Here is an 18,624-nt window from a genome sequence, read left to right on the forward strand (position 1 = left end):
CTAACAAGGCTGAAGAATTCCACACTATGCATAGAAATTCAGCTTAGTCTATAAGTCAACAGGGAGGCTTTTAGAAAAAAAGAAATGCATTTTTAAAGCAAACTGGAATGCAACTGCCAGAACCTGATTTCAATTCCAGGTTCTGATTATTTGGTAAAAAGCATGCGAGTCTCCAGGGAGAGCGGAAACCGCACCATTAAACTGGAATCCCATTCACAAGCAATTGTCAGTGGCAGGTTTTAAAAACCTGACTGAAAACCAGAAAGCAGCAGCCAAAAAGCAACGAAAAAGCAGTGGAACAGTTTATTAGGTAACAACCTAATGCACATTAAGTTATATGCATAGGTAATAAGCATCCTGCATAGGTAATGATCTCCTGCATACTCCAGACAGACGATGAGGCCAGGATCAGTGAGTTGATGGCAAAACACCTTCAAGCAGGGGCTGTCCCATCTTCTGGAGTGACTCTACTCATTCTCTAGGCAGAAACCCAAAGGCAGCACCAGTCCAGGCTTCCCCTGTTACTTGGTTTATACAATTTGTGCATAAATCATTTGCAGGGGAGGAGATGGACAGAGACAGAGGGCAGATGCCATCAACCATGTCTTTAATTTCAATAAATAACAGAGGTGTGGAACAACTCCCCTGATGCTTGGCACAGGCTCAGCCTCCCACACCTCCTGCACTCGGAAAACCCTGCAAAGAACAAGGTGGGTTCAGACCCTTCACAGAACAGCAAGCTCTTCTCAGGTTGTTTTTTTTTTGCCTCTGGTGGCCTTTGTTAGGGTCCCTATGTATGTGCCCATACACACACAGCAGTAGAAGCCACTGGGGGCACTGGTGCAGTGAATGCCAAAAGTCATCAGCACGTTTTTCTGTGACTGCGATGAAAGATATTACCCCAAAATATCCCTGAGAAGATACACCTATGCCAGTCACGGAGAAACATCCTTCTAAGCAACTTTAAAACAGCAACTAGGTGGAAGATGCATCACTGTTTGAAAAAGCTAGAGGGAACAAGCTCCATCTGTCCCAGCAGAGATGAATGCAGAGCGGTTACTTTGCGGTTATAAGAACTTCAAACAAAACCAAAAGAGGCAGACGGCACCAAATACACTGACTCCTGCCAACTTGTTTCTCTTCCTGGCTACCATTCCCTTCATCCCAGGGTCAAATTACAGCCTGTCCCAAATTCCAGTCCATTGAAGGGCCACACAGAAAAGTACCTGTCTCACAGACAAAAAGCAGCTTTTTGCTATTCATTCCCAGTAACAGCAGTGGAGTTTGATTAACCTTATTTGTTTTCTTCCTCCATTCAGCTCCAGGACATTTCAAATTCAATGTCCGTACAACCAATGGAAGAACCTGAAAGCAGAGGAAGGTTTCGCATCCAGCTCCAAGAAGGATTTAAGACAGACTGCGTGCCAATCCAGAGTCGGAGAAGACAAACTCCACAGTCAGTGAGTCTCTTGGCAGATTACTGTGGCCTATGCAGAAACTGCGTTGTCAATTCTTTTGCCATTTCTGTACGATAGGGCTACTCTGTTCATTTTTATCCAAGCCCTCTATTTTTTATAGAGGGCTACTAAGAGGGAAGCAGTATACTGGTCCAGTTTTACCAGTTTGGCCCAGCTCCACATGCTGCCCCTGAGCATGAGAACCCTGGAGGTAGACCACAGCTGCTCCCCTGGATATTAGGTAAAAGGTAAGAAAGAAAAGACTGTCTGCAAAAATCAAATTGATTCTGCGTCTCTGGAGCCCTAATGAAATCCCCAGGCAAATTCATCTTGCAGTCTGGATTCAGCATTTGAGCAGGATTTGTGCAACCTGACAAGCTCTACCACCGGGGGCAAGCTTACCCATCCTGCAGGCTATTCAACACTCATGTTGACTCCACCTCTTTAAGCATCAGGCACTTGGACAGAGAAGGTTTTTTTTTATTAAAAGATTTTCTTATACATGCAAATAAAACCCGTTTTGGCTCCGACACAATCCATTCCTGGGATTGAACAATCATATTCGTCTTTACTCCTTTTGGTTTTCACTCTTTCTGCTGCTTTGTTAGGAGAAATACTGTGAGTAGGTATTTGTGACTGGGAGAACTTTAAAAATGCTCAGCTATGATAAAAAGCATGTGGCAAAAGGAACCCAGAAAAATAATTACCAGGCAGCACTGGTAACATAATAATACAAGTCCCTGCAATATGTAACCCTCTGTCCTGGTTTCGGCTGCGATAGAGTTAACTTTCTGACTAGAAGCTGCTGTAGTGCTGTGTTTTGGATATAGGATGGGAATAATGTTGATAACACACTAATGTTTTTAGTTGTTGCTAAGTAGTCAAGGCCTTTTCTGCTCCTCACACCATGGCACCTGTGAGTGGGCTGGGGGTGCACAAGAAGTTGGAAGGAGACACAGCCGGGACAGCTGACCCCAACTGACCAAAGGGATATTCCATACCATATGGCCTCATGTCAGCATATAAGGCTGGGAGAAATAGGAGGAAGGGGCAACATTCTGAGTTATGGTGTTTGTCTTCCCAAGCAACCGTTACACATGATGGAGCCCTGCTTTCCTGGAGATGGCTGAACATCTGCCTGCCGATGGGAAGTGGTGAATGAATTCCTTGTTTCGCTTTGCTTGTGGGCGCGGCTTTTGCTTTACTTATTAAACAGTTTTATCTCAACCCATGAGTCTTTCTCATTTTTGCGATTCTTCTCCCCATCCCACTGTGGGGGAGAAGGTAAGCAGCGGCTATGTGGTCCTAGTTGCCGGCTGGGGTTAAATGACGACACCCTCCACAGCAGGGATTCCGTTTTTCCAGTGAGATGAGTTTTTCCAGTGCCTCTGCAGGATTAGACTTCGCCAGAGTAAGCCACAAAGAAACACTCAAGGATCTGCTAATCAACTGTAGCTAGTAAGTTATTATCTCCCCTTAGTAATGTGCAATATGTAAAGCATTTTAAAAAATGCAGCAAGAGTCCAGCCTTTCTGTGTTGACTGAGATGGTGCTATTAATGGTAAATGGTCCTAACATACTAACTCTGCTTTTCTTGCTAAGTCAACCCCTCATGCCTGTGGTTTGCTGGGCTATGACAGGCCGTTTCACTGCAGTTACACACAACCCATTATTAAGTCCCCACTGCGGTGCTAATACAGTGCAGATAAAGCCGACGGAGGTTTAACGAAGTTTGCTGAGGTGCAGAAAATACTCTGTGGTTAAAATGCATCAGAGTGAACTACAGAAACCTTGGGGACCTTGGCTGTACAGTGTTAGGAGTCCACGAGCTAACTAAAGTTGCTGCGGATTTTTCTAGACGAGCTGCAGTCACAGGTTTGCGCTGGAGCGCAATCCTGCCTTAAGCAACAAAACTATGATTACAGCGCTGTCACCAACAGAGAAAAAGCAATTACCTTGGAGTCGGGACCCAAGCAAAACCCATCTCTTAGACACTGCACAAGCAAATTTCTTGGCTGCACTGAGCTGCTCTGGGAAAATTTAGCAGGTGGTGCGTTCTAGCTGAAGTTGGAAGTGAGATATTTCATCTTAGCAGTTAAATGCCTCAGACTGGCAAACAGTTTTCTTACAGCTTTTTTTTCTAACTTGCTCCCCTCTGCTCCCTCAGCCAGCTAAACTGCACATAGCACATGATGGAGGGAAAACACCACACACACACAAAAAAAGTGTCCCTTCTGACAGCCAAATGGAGACACAGGCTGTCCTTCGACAGATCACCTTGCTAAGTATCTTTTGAGACTGATCTGCTGAGGAGGACACTGCGCTCTTAAAATGGCCAAAATCAACCTGCTTTGAGTATAGAAAAAGCCACCATCTGCTCCCTGGCAACATCTCAGGCTGGCAGTCACATCTCGGTAACAAACGGTCCAAATTGTTAATGTTTACAACGGTGATCTGTGCACTTATCACTGGAAATAATGTATTTTTAGAAAACGACTTTTTCCTTAGGCTAGAGCTGTTTAATAATTGGTACTCATCAAGAAAAGAAAGAACCCAGCAAACAGCCTCAACACCGCAATGTGATAATCTCTAGCAAAGCCTGAATCAATGAGAACCATTAATCAGTCTGAGAGACTCTTGGTAAGCAGGAGCAGAGTCTGTGTAATCACTTACAGCTCATTTAGTTGACAGCCAAGCAGCTGTCCTGTCACACAGCCCTGGTGGATATTTTACTCACAATAGGTTTATTTCTGTATTTTATCAAAATCTACTGCAAAATCTACTGCTGTCAATTCTATTGCCAGCTCGTCAGTCTTTGGGAAAGAAAAGTTTAGCACCAGTTTGTGGTCCACCCTCAAAGATCACCATTGAGTTGCTCTAAACCCAACTCATGGTCTTGCGTTGAAACTTACCCTAATACAGATATTTTGAGGAAAATCACTGAATTGTATAAGAAAAGTTTTGAGAGGTAGGCAGAGTGGCATTTATGTAGTAGTACATTATATAGATTGTTCGATCCATGCATAGTTGCCAGAAAATGACAATGACTAGAGACTAAACAATAAACAGATAACTCTGACTTCACAATTCATTCGAAGAGCCTGAAGCAAAAGCCTTCAGTAGTGTTGTATTATTTATTTTCTTCTAGTTCTCACAATCTCAGAGCTAGCTCAATACATCTTCCTTCAGAGGGCCTCCTTTGTCATGAGGTTGATGCCACACACAATCTGCAATGATCTGAATTTCTCAAGATACATACTACTCGCACAAAGGTAATTACCTAGGTGACTTGCAGCCCTTATTGTATGACTAGAAAAGATACCCCACACAGTAGAACTAGGAGAATCTTTTTAAGGCTGCGTGTTATTATAGCGCAGATCCTTAAACGTAGTAAAGACAATTCAAGCTACTTCTGACAAAGCATCCCCAAGACCCAAGCCCATGTCTGCTAAATATCACCAGTCATCTGTGGTCTGCCACCTTTAGAGGTCTAAAATCTACCACTTTGCAAATATTTTCATCTCATCTCCTACTGATAACAAGAATGAGAAGACACTTTTTCAGGGGAACAGCTTACTCAGTAGTTTCCGTTTGTACTTGGAGACCAACATTTAAGGCTAAGGTTGTAACATGGGCACATTCCAGCTACACTTACATCCCTGAGCAGTGTGCGTACCTCTCACCCAGACCTTTGTGTTCCAGATCCAGGTTTTTGTGCAACGTTTTCAGGCAGCTGTGCTGGTTTATTAGCATTTCATATTCTGCGGACTGCCGTTCATGCAGTGAAGCAAGGTGCTCGTGGTCCTGAAGCAATGACTCGTACTCAGCTTTCAGCTGCTCCTTCTGTTTCAGGAGATTTTCATTCTCATTCTCCTTGGCTGTCTGCTGATTCTGGAGTAAAGCATTCTGGGCCATCAGTGAAGCGCTCTGGGAGCTGAGGGTTGAATTTTCTACCTAAAGTTTTTCAGATAAAAAGCAGGCATTACTTATTTACACCTACTGGTACATACAACAAACATGTAGCAGCAGCTTATATCTGTATAGAGTTGATCAAGAATGCATCCCTTCTTTCTAAACTTAAGACATTTATGGAAAATTTGGCACAATTTTGGTATTGCTGGTAACACACACCATATAAAGCCATGCTATCAGCCGTCTGAAAAGTATCAGGATAACCTCCAAACTGAAACAACACTGTTTTACTAGCAGAAGCCCTTCAGCCTGAAGACCAAGATGAGCTGGAATACTCGCAACACAGCTGCATCGCTGACAATCATGTACAAAGCCAAAGTTACTCCATGTTCGTGTACAAGTAATGAAAACTTAAGTTCACCCAAACTCAACAAAATTAACTGTGCCACTCTGTATGGGGGCAGCACTCCTAACAAGTCTGATTTCAGTAGATGGGTAGTGCACTGATTTTATACATTGCTTATATACTTCAATTGCAGGTGAGAAATAAGAAAAGAGAACAAAAAAAAAAAATAATAATCTGTGAACATACGAGAGGAAAAGCTTGAAAAGGGAAATTCCCTTTAAAAAAAATTTAGAGCTAATCCAACGTCGTCCTTTAAAACTGTTTTCTTTCTCAAGCGAAGTTTATTTTTCAAAATTAAAGTAATGTTTAAGAGTATCTGTTTTCCACCAGCAACTTTGACATTTTATCTGAAAGTGTGAAAACTGTGACTGGAACCCATTGCTACGACGCCTCTTGTGTCCTCTTCCCATTTCTTCCAAGCTCTTTCACAGGCATACCATTAACAGAAAAAAGGAGCAAAGATCTTTTATTCCAGAAGCTGCACTGGATTTTGCTGTATTGATTTTAAAAGTTTCTCTTTAAATAAGTATCTTAACAAAGATAGCTACCAGACATTAGCTACAGAGCCAATTTCCCTCCTAGCTTGCAGAAATTCAGACCTCAAACTAAGCTCCACCTTACGGGCCTCATTTTTACATCGCTACAGTGGCCTACCAATACAAAGATTTTTCTTATTAGCGCTCATCTTCTCCACACTACTATAATCAAATCCAGTCTTTCGGCACTGAGGTGAATGGCTGTCCTGACCTGGAGTTTGGCCGTCTGCGTTTGCAGGGCAGTATTGTGCTCCTGAAGGAAGACGTTCTGTTTCTGTAGTGTCAGGATTTGATTGTTGAAGGAGACATTCTGTGTTTCCAAGTGCTTCAGCTGTTCTTTAAGCAGCTGCTTCTCAGTATGCAGGGCTGCATTCTGAAAGAGAGATGGCATTGAAGGGGTGACAGGAAAAAACGAAACAGCTGTCCTGATCATTTGGAGTCCTATCAAAAATGAGAACCAATTGGTGATGATCATTCTGCAACAAATGTGCAAAAGCAAACTCTTCCCAGCATTAAATGAAGGTAGGACAGATGTTATACACAGGACAGTGTAATCGCCTGCAGTGATGTTATACAAGACATATATAGCATTAAAATCCCATGCAGTCCTAAGAGATACCTGAGGAATTTGGTAGACTTATGTGCTCCAGAAAACCCACTAGATTCCTATAACCTCAAAAATCCAGTTCCCAGCAACTCAGTCGTGATCGCAAGGGAAGTCTGAGGGATAACACAAAACAGAAAAAGAAGGCTTACATTCCTTTCCAGTTCAATTGCCCTGTCCTTCAGTTTCAGCAGCTCCATGGTAGCTTCTCGGTGTCCTGCTTCCAATTTCTCGTTCATTTGGTGGTTGGGAATGAGTTTCTCTGCAGAACACCTCAGTGACTTCTGAGCATACTGCCCATCTTGTTGGGTCTGCTTAAGTGCATCAAAGTCTTTCTTCACCTGCAAAGCCAAGAAGTAACAACCTTCAACACCGATTTAACAGCGGGATTTTGTATTAATAATGATGGGATATGTAGTTCCTCTCTTGCACTGTAGGGACTTCAAGGGATTCAAGAACCATCACCCTCACTTCACAGATGGGGAAGCTGAGACACTGACAGGTGCAGGAACCCACATGTCTTGGACCTCCAAGACAGGTGCCCTTTGACTCAAGCTCACTGTCACCTAACAAACAGCCTGTTCTTAGGTGAGCCATTTCAACTGCAGTCTTCTTCAGCCTACGCTTTCATTAAACAAGGCAGAAAAACAACACCACAGCAATGGAAAAACCATGGGAAAACAGAGACTGCAAATAGTGGTCATGTAAAAAAACTCCTGTCATGCCCCCAGCCCAACAATTTTGCTGAAATTGATGCCATTATACAGAAAGGGACAAGAGAAAGTGGACCAGTCAAAAAAAGGGCTTGGGAAAGTGCGTGTATGTGGTGGTGGTGGTGGAGGAAAGCAGAGATAACTTGTTCTTGCTGAGTAAAAAAACCAAAAGCATGTGAATGCGCAGAACCACATCATCAACAATTAAAATACAATTAACCTCTTACCATATTTAGATCATTCTGTAACTGCTGGTTCAAGTTCAGAGAGTCTTTTACTTGAGCTTCCAGCATTGCAATCTTTTCCTCTTTCGCAGCTAGTGTTGTTTTTAGTGCCGATTCAGTTTTGCTCTCCAGAATCTTGTATTTTCTGGAAGACATGAGAATAGCTTTCCTACGTCTGCCATTAGGACATGAGCCACTGTCTATATACGAGACATCACCCATTCCGAAACTCACCACGTGTTACACTACATGTTTGCTTCTTCAGGAAGATTATTTCCCCTGCTGCTGCTTTTGGAAAATCCAGTCAATTTTAACAGAGGTAAAGCCAGCATGGTTCTACAGGAATATCTAAGAGTTACCTTAACTTGAAAGAAAATAATTTTTTTAAAGTTTCCCCTAATTACTCTACAGAACTTTCTTCTCACGGCTCTTTTGTACGTTCTTGACAAGGAGAAAAATCTGCACTAGATGCTGAAGACTCCTATGAGATGGGTTTGTTTCTCTAACTAGGTCTCACCAAGAGGCCTATATACACATGGGTTGTTGGGGTTTCTTTGTTCATTACTATAGGACTTGCAAAAGAATTCCTTGCAATCAGGAATTTCTTAGGCAACATCTACGTTTATATTAACAGGTGGCTGGATCACCAATTAGAGGGAGTAATGACAGACACTGTCTACTAGACACTATACTTTTAAAGAGAATATGAGGAGGAATACACACTGAAATAGCTACCCCGCTACTTTACTGGGGAGCAGAGGGGACTGTAGTAACACTGGCAAGCAGAGAGAGAGAAAATGCCATTTCTTCCTTACATCCAAGAAAAAGGTTTTCAAAACTTGCAGTATACTACCAAGCTTGCTACTGAAAAAATATGCTTTATGTCCAAAATTACTATGGGTAATTGGAGCAAGACAGATGAGAACCAAAAAGAAAGGCAAAGGGCTTGAGTTAGGCTGAGGAAAAGCCCACAGCATCAAAAGAACGACTAAGAGAGCTCAGTTTCCTTACGTGTCGCCATTGCCGTTGTCATCCTGTAACAGCAGCTCTTTGTTCAATCCTATCTTCTCCAGTTCCTGGCTCAGTTTGTCCAGCTCACTAGACAACTGTTGACTCTTCAGCTTCTCCAGGACCAAATGCTGCAACAGCGCAAACATGATTAGTTGCTGTGCAAACGGTGGTGATAATTATCCAGCACTATAGATATTTTTTTGAAAATACTGAAAAAATAATTGGATAAAATCCTAGTTCCAAGAAGGTCAGCCAAAATTCTTCATCAATGGCAGCTGAGTGCAGAATTAAACTGATTGCTTTTATTTATAGTTTACTTGGAAAAAATCTGGAGAATGCTTCTTTTGGCCTTTGTCTCGCACACTCTACTGACTGAATTACTTTAGCCAACGCTGGCATCCTGCCCGCCTGCCAAAAGAGGGGATATGTGCGGGCCAGGAGACATCCTGCCCCTGTGCCACCGAAGGGATGTGTGCAGGTCAGGGGACACCAGCAGAGGGAGTTCCCACCTCCCAGCTAGGACAAAAAGCCCTGCTGAAAAGCCCAGCCAACACCGGCACACACACAGAGGAGTGACAAGACTTCAGTATGAAAGTTTCCTGAGACAATATGGTTAAGATGCTATTGCCAAGGGACTTGGTAACAGTGCATTTTCACTACTGACTCTGAGTTTCTGACATGGTAACTTACTGCCAAAATTAAAAAAAGCATAATTACATTGTCACGTAAGAGACAGGACAGCTCTGGAGACCAGAGTGCTTGGTCACTTATTCTGGTATCTCCTGGCCTGTTCTCATTTCATTTAGGTTTCTTTGTAAGAAACTTAAGCAGAACCAGACAAGGAAGTCATACAAGGAGGAGATTTGATGGAGTTGTTCCAGAAGGTATATTGGGACAATGCTTTGCTGTTATGCCAGTAAAGTGGTCTGTGTGGAAACAGCCTGAGAAGACATAATACCAGCCTGCATGTTTAAAAAGGACAAATCATTTTTGGTGCACAGCCAAGTTCAAAGATTCCTACCATTCAAAATTCTCTGAAAAGCAAACGTACTGTAGAGAACTACTTTGCTCATGTTTCTGCCCAAAAGTTTCCTTAAATAAGGCATGAAGAAAGAACAATGATGTTATTGAAGCACTTCAAGTAAGAAAGAAAATTATCCTGGATATCAAACACAAGCAAGAATAAAAATTTTTAAAAACACTTTGCTGAACATAAGCTGTAGGTATTCAATAGTCCTCTGATATCACAAATTTAGCCACATATTCGTTCACATGGCAAGAGAAAAACAGGTAAGGTTAAGCTCAGTGCCAGTCCACGGTCTGTAAACAGGTCCCTTCAACATCCATAAACTCCTTCTCTAGAATCTATAGAATGCAACTAAGGAAAAGAAGATACGCTTCTGTATGGGTCTGCACCACTGGAAATTTGCAGAAGTCTCAGAAAAGAAAGATTAAAAAGGAGCCTTCTCAGAAATGCTTTTTTTATTATTATTTTTAAGGAAAGTTGGATAGAAGCACAACTTGGGACTGTTTCAAATGTTTCTGATAAACTTTTTTCCTCCTCGAAACGACACCAATGCTTCAAAAACTAAACTAAAACTAAATCTTCAAGTAAGCAACTGCTTACTGCATTAGTCTTGCTAAACTTATTTCACTGAGCTACTGCAGCATTGACTGTTTTCCTTTGAATGCTTTCAGAGGAAATCCTGTTTCTGGCAGGACAACAGCAGCTGGGGCAGGCAATGAGAGCAAGCTGCAATAACCTGAATTTGTTCATAGGCGGCTTATAAGAGCGTCAGTTCTGGCACATACATCATTAGTTTGCCAATGTCCTAAGGCTAATTGTGCATTTTTAAAAGATGGCTACTAGGAAGAGCGTGATTACTGCGTTCTGCAGTGGAGAGGGCTGCTGGAAGAGATGGCTGCTGCTTAACAACAGCTGCTCAGCACGCTCTCACTCTGCAGGGCAGCTTTTAGGGAAAAATGGTGTAGAGATAGCTGTAAAGCAAAAACTTGGTGCAGCTGTTGTTGAAAGGGTTGGGTTGGTCATCTGGGATGGTTCTTGTCTTAGCTAAGTGTTAGCTAAGAACAGGGATGTTAATGTGTCCTCAACAAGTGCTCTAATTTCTAGGCTTAAGAGTTGATCTCCGTTGCTGGAGCTCTCATGTTAGCAAACAGTTTTGTGGTCACAGGGTTAGAGAAAGTATCAAAGTCTTTGGTTTACAGCTACCACGTGGGAGCTGTGTTAAAACCCTATGCTGTAGGAAAAAAGATGTCATTTGGAGACGTTGTGCTTGTGGACACAAAGTGGTACATGGCAGTTTTTGGCAGGTTCCACTTTCCAAGGCAATACTACCCCGTGATGGCTGTTGAACCTGTGAAAATCTCCTGTCTCATATATTAAATAGTCATGGGACAAATGTCTCCCTTTGGTACTTCACAGAGCTGAAATAAAAGACAGCATCATATCGAAAACAGTAGTACTATTTGCTTACCTCTCTCAATGTAGCTACTGTTCTTTTATCGATTGTAACTTGCTTTATGAGATCTTTATTGTCCTTTTCAAATTCTTTCAGCTTATTAGATGAATCTCTGAATCGAGCAATTTCCTTTTCTAGTGTCTTGTTTTCTTTCTCAGCAACTGCCAACTTTACTGTACTATCATCCAAAATAGCATCTTTCAGCTCCACTTGCTGCCAAAGCCGTTTCGTTTCTTTCTCAAGCATTTTTTTGTCCTTCTCAAGCTGAGACATTTCTTGTTCGAGGGCTTTGTTCTCCTTTTCTAACCTCTCTAGCCGCTTTGCAGAAATCTTTAGCTCCTCAAGGTTTCTCTGAAGGACCTGATTTTCACTCTCCATTCCCTGTACTTCTTTTTCTAACTCCTGGATCTTTTTGCTGCTGTTCTCCACAATTTGCTGAAGTCTCTGGTTTTCAGAGTTGACACTCTGATAGCTTAGCTCCAGCCTCTCTGACTTCTTGCTCATTGCTTTTAACATTTCCACATTCTTTCTTAAATCCTCTTTTTCCCTCTCCAAATCTTTATTTTCTGCTTCTATTTGTGCCATTTTTGTGCTGGTAAATCTCATGGTCTCTACCACTCTCCTAAGCTCCAGATTTTCTTCATCCAATTGCTTGTTGTCCCTTTCCAGGTCCCCAAGCCGGATGGAAATATTCTGCAATGTGTCCAGGGATTTTCTTAGCTTCCTGTTTTCCACTTCCAAATCTCCATTCTCCTGCTCGAGAACTTCCACTTTTTCTGTCACTATTTTCATCGCCGCTGCCTTCTTGGTGAGCTGTTCATTCTCCCTCTCCAGCCGATGGAGCTCTTTTTCCATTTCTTCCACTCTTTCTACTTTTTCTTTAACCTGGTCAAAATCCTTTTGCAATTGTTTCTTCTCAAATTCCAGCTTGCTCAGTTTGCTACTCATCTCTGTAACTGTTTCGTGAAGTATCTTGTTCTCTTTTTCAATATCTTTTACTCTTGCCTCGCTGCTCACTTGAGATCTTTGTCTCAGGGATAAGATCACTTGATTAAGGTGATCATTTTCTTGCTTAAGGTCCTTTATCTACATAAACAATAAAAAAGTCATGCAAATGTTACCTACTTTACAAAGTGCAGTATAAATTAGTTCTGAAGCAGACACATTATTGTTAACAAACCCACGTCCATTTAATTCAAGACAGATTTCTCAACAGTTTCCCCTGACTAAAGCAACAACCCAAACTAATGAAAAAAACTGTTACCTCTGGTAACCCGTGATTCTAACAAATTAAAAATAGTGCTATATTCCTGCTACCAGCTAAGAAGGTCAAGGCAGAGGGAAAAGGTAGACAGGGGACCTTCAGAGAACACTGTGGAGAAGGATGCTTTGTTAGGAATCTTTCCTAAAAAAGGATACCTTTCTGTCTAGGATTACGTTCATCTTTGGGATCTCAAGACACAAATGATCTCTGCTACGTTTGAAAATTTATAGCCGTTATAGATCTCATACAGGACGTGCTTTCTGTGAGAACAGTACACTTACCCCACTGGTTCAATTTCCACTGAAGCAATAGTGATTTTGACTGCCTATTTGCATTTGATTTTTATCTAGACAACATCTACAGAAATCAGAAAGGACTTAGACCTGAAAAAATCAGAATCTGCCCTCTTCTGATGATTGAGGATACTTCTGGTTTTCCTTCCTGCCCTACCTGTGAAGCATCCATTAATTCTTACCGCAAAGAGTCTGTATGTGTTCTAACTGAAATGTAGAGCTTTGGTGGTAAAGCAGTTTCACAGGTAGAAGTCCGGGCATGAATGCGTCAAGATTAAAAGCAATACACATACACAAATAAGTCACTCTGTTATTTAATCTTCACCCCACAAAACTTGTGAGTAAATTTTAATACAGTTGAAAATATACAGACCAGTCTCCAATTATATGTGTCTACATTTTCTTCACTAGTCAAATTAATACAGATGATACCTTGCAAAACCCTATAATAGGATAATTTCAAGGCATTGCACATGAACCACAGTACAGTAGTAAAAGCTGAAGGGCATTCAAAATATCAATCCAGAAGACATAAACGCTTTCTCAGCATCTTTTTAAAATAGATGCTGAAAAAAGGTTGGGTGGTGAAAATAAAGCCAAGCAAACCAATCAGGACATACAGCTGGCAGAAGATGAATCTTCTATGATAAAATGGGGTTTTATTTGCACATCCTAAAAACAGTTGGTATGCCATTTAGTAAGATCCAGGGCTTTTTTTTTTTTTCCCCCTGAAGAGAAAAGGTCTGTCCTTACAACAGCCTGAAGATCCCCCTATGGTAACAGCAGTAGCTAACAAAACATGCTGGGTTTTTTTGCTTGAAGAAGCCTTTTACCTGCATTTGAACAAGTTCAACCTGCACTTAATAGCTCTCAAATTGCCCTATCTCTCTGAGAGAAACAGATGTTCTAAACGGCATCGCTCATTTACCACTACTGAGCATATGCATTTGTATTACATTTGAAATGTTTGCACCTGTCTCTCTGTGTCAGCTTTCTGAGTCTCCATGACGACTTGTAGCTGTTCTTTATCCTTTATCAGCTCCTCGCTCAAGGTCTCCAGATCTTGATTACTTTGCTTCTCTTTTTCAATTTGATTTTGCAACTTCTCAATCTGCGTGGAGAGAACACACCAAAGCACATCAGCCACAGCTTGACACAACAACCGTTTGCACTTTATTTTGAATACCAGAAAGGAATGAGATGGGGACTGTGGCTGAAAAATGTAATCCTTCCCTTCTGCAGCTTGCCAGTCTCAGAGGAGCAAATGGGCTGCTTTGTTTTTCTCACAGTGCCATGAATCTCCTTCATGCCTATTAAGACCAGAGCATATATGGTACAGCTGTAAGAAATGCTTCACCTGCCTGACCGAACACCCTGCTGTGCCCCTGTCGTCAGTGATTAAGTTGCTGGTGCTCACCTTTCTGAGGGCCTTGCCTCCTCCTAGCCTCTCCATCATGGCCTTAATCTACCAGTGAATGTGGAGACAATTAAGACAATTCAGTGAGCAACAGAATTAAAAAAAAAAAAAAAAAAAAAAAAAAAAAAACAGAACAGACGAAAAGCACTGGAGTTTCCAAGTTTACCGTTCCCCTCCCTGTGCTCTGTTGGCCCTGTTTTCCCCAGCAGGTGACAAGACTGGATTTGAAAGATTTGTGAGAAAGGTCCTAGTCCTACAGTGAATGATGTCTTCTTACTCTCTGCTTTTGGAAGTTGTCCTCATAATACACTAAGCACTGAAAAGCAGTAGCTCTTCAGTATTTAGAAGCAAGAGGTTCAGAGAATTAGGCTCCCCAAGTCAGGAAACATTCCTTTTTATGCTTGTAACACACCGTGAGCACCTACAGCTCTGCACAAGTACCAGCTCATTTTTTTGTGTTGGTATTATGAACTTTGCCAACAGTGAAAAAGTCAATGAAAAAGGTATTAACCATAATTCTTACAAGTGGGAAATAGCTGGAGGCTGGGCTCTGCCTATGTCAACACGTGCCTCATTACAGGAAGTGTTTAAACAAGCAGGGGCTGCCCAGATTGGAGATAAGAAGGGCTTAACAGTCAGAAATGTAACCATGGTAAGGTTCATTGGGCTCAAAGGAGCTGTTCAGAGAAAGCTGGAACAAACTCAGTAACTCAGCAATAGCTGGTCTTCATTAGCACCTCCCAGAAAACTGGAGGCAAGTAAGAAACTACTGTTTACAGCTTGTTTCGGTCCAAAAAGTCAGGAATGCAGAGAAAACAGATAGGTACTTGCACTGCTACTACTTGACTGTGCCTGAAAGGAGGGTTTTCTGTTATTAGCGCCTCTGAGAGCCTTGCAAGAAAGGAAAAAAAAGATGTATGTGACTTTTCCTTCGTATCATCTCCACTTGTACTACCTGAACAATCCTGTTCTGGCCACATCTTTCCAAGCACTAGATCAGTAAATAGCCAAGCGTACTCAGAAACAATTTTGTAAAGTCACAGACAGTGGATGAAATCTGACTCCAGTTAAACAACTTTAGGGAGGCAAGATTTTACTGTGGGTATCTCGGGAAAGTTACAAAAAAGCCCCCAGGCACTACACATTCGAGAAAAACACTTTATGTCTTGTCCTGTGACTTTATATGTGCTTATCTTTAACAGTTTTTAAGAACTGTTGCCCTCTCCTCTGCCTATTGTCGTAAACCACTCTGCAACACATCAGAGACTACTTCTGTTACCCCCTTTTCCCTAGCACTCCCCGCTGTGGACATGCATTCCCTCTAATTACAGGGATACATGTGCAAGAGAAATGTAAAAACATGTTAGAGAGAGAAGATTAAAAAAAGCCCAACAAATTCAAACATCTCATATCAAGATTATTTTACATATCGTGTTATCAGGACTGTGTACACTGAGAGACAATTGCGTGTCTCGCACAGACTACAGAATACTGTTTACTACCTTTTTTTCCCAAATCTCCCTGAATGGGAGGTGAAGTCCATCAACAGCTTGACTGGCCTGTGGTATTCAGTCAACAGTTTCCACCATATCCCATGTTTCTCTGGTGATGAGTTCATGCATTTCAATTGCTCTTAATAGTACTATTTTTACCTGCGATTTTTTTCCTCCTTGTGATTCACGCAGTGCCCCCCTTTCACCACACGGGCATTCCCCACTACTGGTTTTTGCCTTATTTAACTACCAGACCTGTAGGTGACCCCACCATGTCAACGTATTCATCATCATCAAAAACATCAGACTAATTCTGGAATCACAACTGTTGGCACCAATACAGTGCCATAACGAGAGATGCCCACAGGAATCTGCCTGGGGTAAAGCCAAGGTTTGACCACAGTTGTTCAAGCAACTTGAATTGCTGTACACCACAGGTATCTGCTGAGTGCTTTATATGCCTTGATCTCAAATTTTAAGCATGTAAATTAGGGCTGGAGTGAATTACTCATACACAACAGGTCATAAAAGGGAGTGTGGAAGGAGGAGTACAGTGAACTGAATTTTTACAGTTTTCCTTGTTTGCAGAAGAAAGCCAAGAAGCAGAACTGGTCTCTCAACTTGGCAAAAGAATCTCTCCAGAAGACAGAATGATCCGGTGATGGATACCTGTTCTCCTTGGCAGGGAAACTGACACTCTGCTAGTTACAATCTGGCACTCTATGACCAGCATTTCATACCCATATTCTTTCTCCCCTTGCCCTTTAAAGCACTCAGCTAGCCCACAGCCAGGCCTGAGAGAACTGAAATCTTTTCGTCAACGTCTCACACACACAGGTTACAGCAGTAATGGGAAAAGGAGACATGAGCCTTATATTCTGGATAATTTAGCAAAGGTAGGAATGTGGAAAAAACTGACATGGAATTTTTTTTTTTTTTATACTCAGACTAGCAAGCATCCTCCTTCCCCACTGGCACTTAGGTCAATTAATCAGAGTTCAAGATGCAAGTTAGTAATCTGCCAGGCAAAAATAAAGCTAGTGGCTGGAGGTGAACTCGGCACTGTCTTTCACAAGGACAAGCACTGAGCCGGCATTTGAGCTAAATGTAATCACAGTTAATAATAGAGTGTAACACACGTATATATAAAAATAAATTTTAAAAGTGATGACCTGCATGTTTGTTACAAAGGTTAAAAGAACCCAGATCTTTGCAGAGAGGGAGACACTAGAGAACTTCTAATAGCCAAAAGGACAAGACAAAGAGCAGATCCAGGACTATGGGCAGCAAAAGACTCATTTAAAAATATATTAACCTGAATTCACCTGTGTGATTTGACTTATGTGGAAACAATATTAAAACTTTCAAAAAAACAATCAATGTGTCCATGTTTCCCTTGCCTAGTAGTGACTGCCGTGAGACCACAGAAAAGGACACAACCAACAGTACCATCAGAGAGGGGCAAACGAGCACTGAAAGACAGCTTTTATGAAACAAGAACAGTCATTTTTTGCTTACAACTATGCCCGTAAGTAGTCAGTGAAATAGAAGGCAATAGAATACACCAGTGTCAGAACGCGATTAAATAGATGGGCCCAAAAACATGCACAGTCTTCTGGGGAACCTGGGTGAATTCCCTGCAATCCCTCATTGTTCAGGAATGCCATACGGCCCTGCATGCACTGCGTTTAAGAACCGAAGATCCCTGTTTGTTCCCATGAGCAAATTACCTTTTTGCTAAGCTGTTGATTTTCCTTTTCCAGTTCCACAAACTTCAGGCTGCTCTCTCTGGAGGTCAAGGAGGCATCTCTCAGCTCTTGGATTGTGTTCTGCAAGCTCTGATTATCCTTCTCCAGCTTCAGAATGCGACTCGAAGCACATTCATTCAACTCAAACACAAAGGACTTTCTGGCTGTTGAAACATGAGAATCAGAAAGTGGCACTAACCAATTCACAAGCATCTCCCTTCCTAGGTCCTTAAGATTCACTTGTATGAAGATAATTGCAGTCAGATCCTTATCATTTCAGCTTGACTGCTAAGTAAACACTTAGTTAAAAACAGAACCCATTTTCATAGATAACGATTAAGACCTTTAATAAATGGGGAAGTATCCGAACAGATAACCATCTTAAAAGTTACTTACTTTCCTAACTCTTCTTAATGTTGCTTTAGTCATGTTAGTAGCATGTTTAATGTTAGTAGTAAAAGATACTTTTGACACCCTCTCATACTTCCATCAGAGGAAATAAATTGAGGCAGAATGTAAACCACTGCAAAGTGTTTGCTAAAACAGCAAGATGGTGCACTTCCACAAGCTAGTGAAAAGCTAGTATTCAATCATATTTACTCATGGAAAAAATTCTTACAGAAGCGAGTTTCAATACTCATCTTCACAGCTACTTCATCAAGAATATGCCAAATCAGGGAGGATATTTTACTACCAGGTACCCAGGCACAGGACACGGGTCAGTATGTTGATCATAGAGAAGTGTCCGAAGTTGAAATCTCAGAACTAACAGCATTTATGCAAGTTTTACAACAGAGATGTTATTTTACTCTGAATGTTTGTAGATCAAAAGTCTCGCTACCTCTCAGCCTTAACTCCCAGCAGCAAAGCCTCATTGTTCTGTTCATTTCTCTGCCCAGCACCTGAATAATTATAAAAGCAACCCTCTGTTTCACATGGCATAATTGCTACCCTTCACCGCAAAACCACATTTCATACAAAATTGACTTTAACATTGTCTTTAAGTCTCAGAAATTATTTACTCCTGCTAAATAATCAGCACTATTACATACAGTACACTGAGTAC

General features: G+C 41.6%; 1 protein-coding gene across 2 annotated transcripts in view; it reads right to left on the bottom strand.

Annotated features, from left to right (window-relative positions):
• The window catches only part of CCDC88C (coiled-coil domain containing 88C), a 100,149-nt gene that overhangs the window by 16,343 nt on the left and 65,182 nt on the right, over window positions 1-18,624 (bottom strand). For both annotated transcript variants that reach the window (XM_063332529.1, XM_063332528.1), the window contains exons 13-20: window positions 17,541-17,722; window positions 13,874-14,011; window positions 11,359-12,429; window positions 8,864-8,991; window positions 7,856-7,997; window positions 7,068-7,256; window positions 6,523-6,684; window positions 5,134-5,411 (exon numbers count right to left, since the gene is read on the bottom strand). In XM_063332529.1, the coding sequence (XP_063188599.1) occupies window positions 5,134-5,411; window positions 6,523-6,684; window positions 7,068-7,256; window positions 7,856-7,997; window positions 8,864-8,991; window positions 11,359-12,429; window positions 13,874-14,011; window positions 17,541-17,722 (2,290 nt within the window). The remainder of the gene's footprint in view (window positions 1-5,133; window positions 5,412-6,522; window positions 6,685-7,067; window positions 7,257-7,855; window positions 7,998-8,863; window positions 8,992-11,358; window positions 12,430-13,873; window positions 14,012-17,540; window positions 17,723-18,624) is intronic.

Source organism: Chroicocephalus ridibundus, chromosome 4 (assembly GCF_963924245.1).
Source record: "Chroicocephalus ridibundus chromosome 4, bChrRid1.1, whole genome shotgun sequence".
Taxonomy (NCBI): Eukaryota; Metazoa; Chordata; class Aves; order Charadriiformes; family Laridae; genus Chroicocephalus; species Chroicocephalus ridibundus.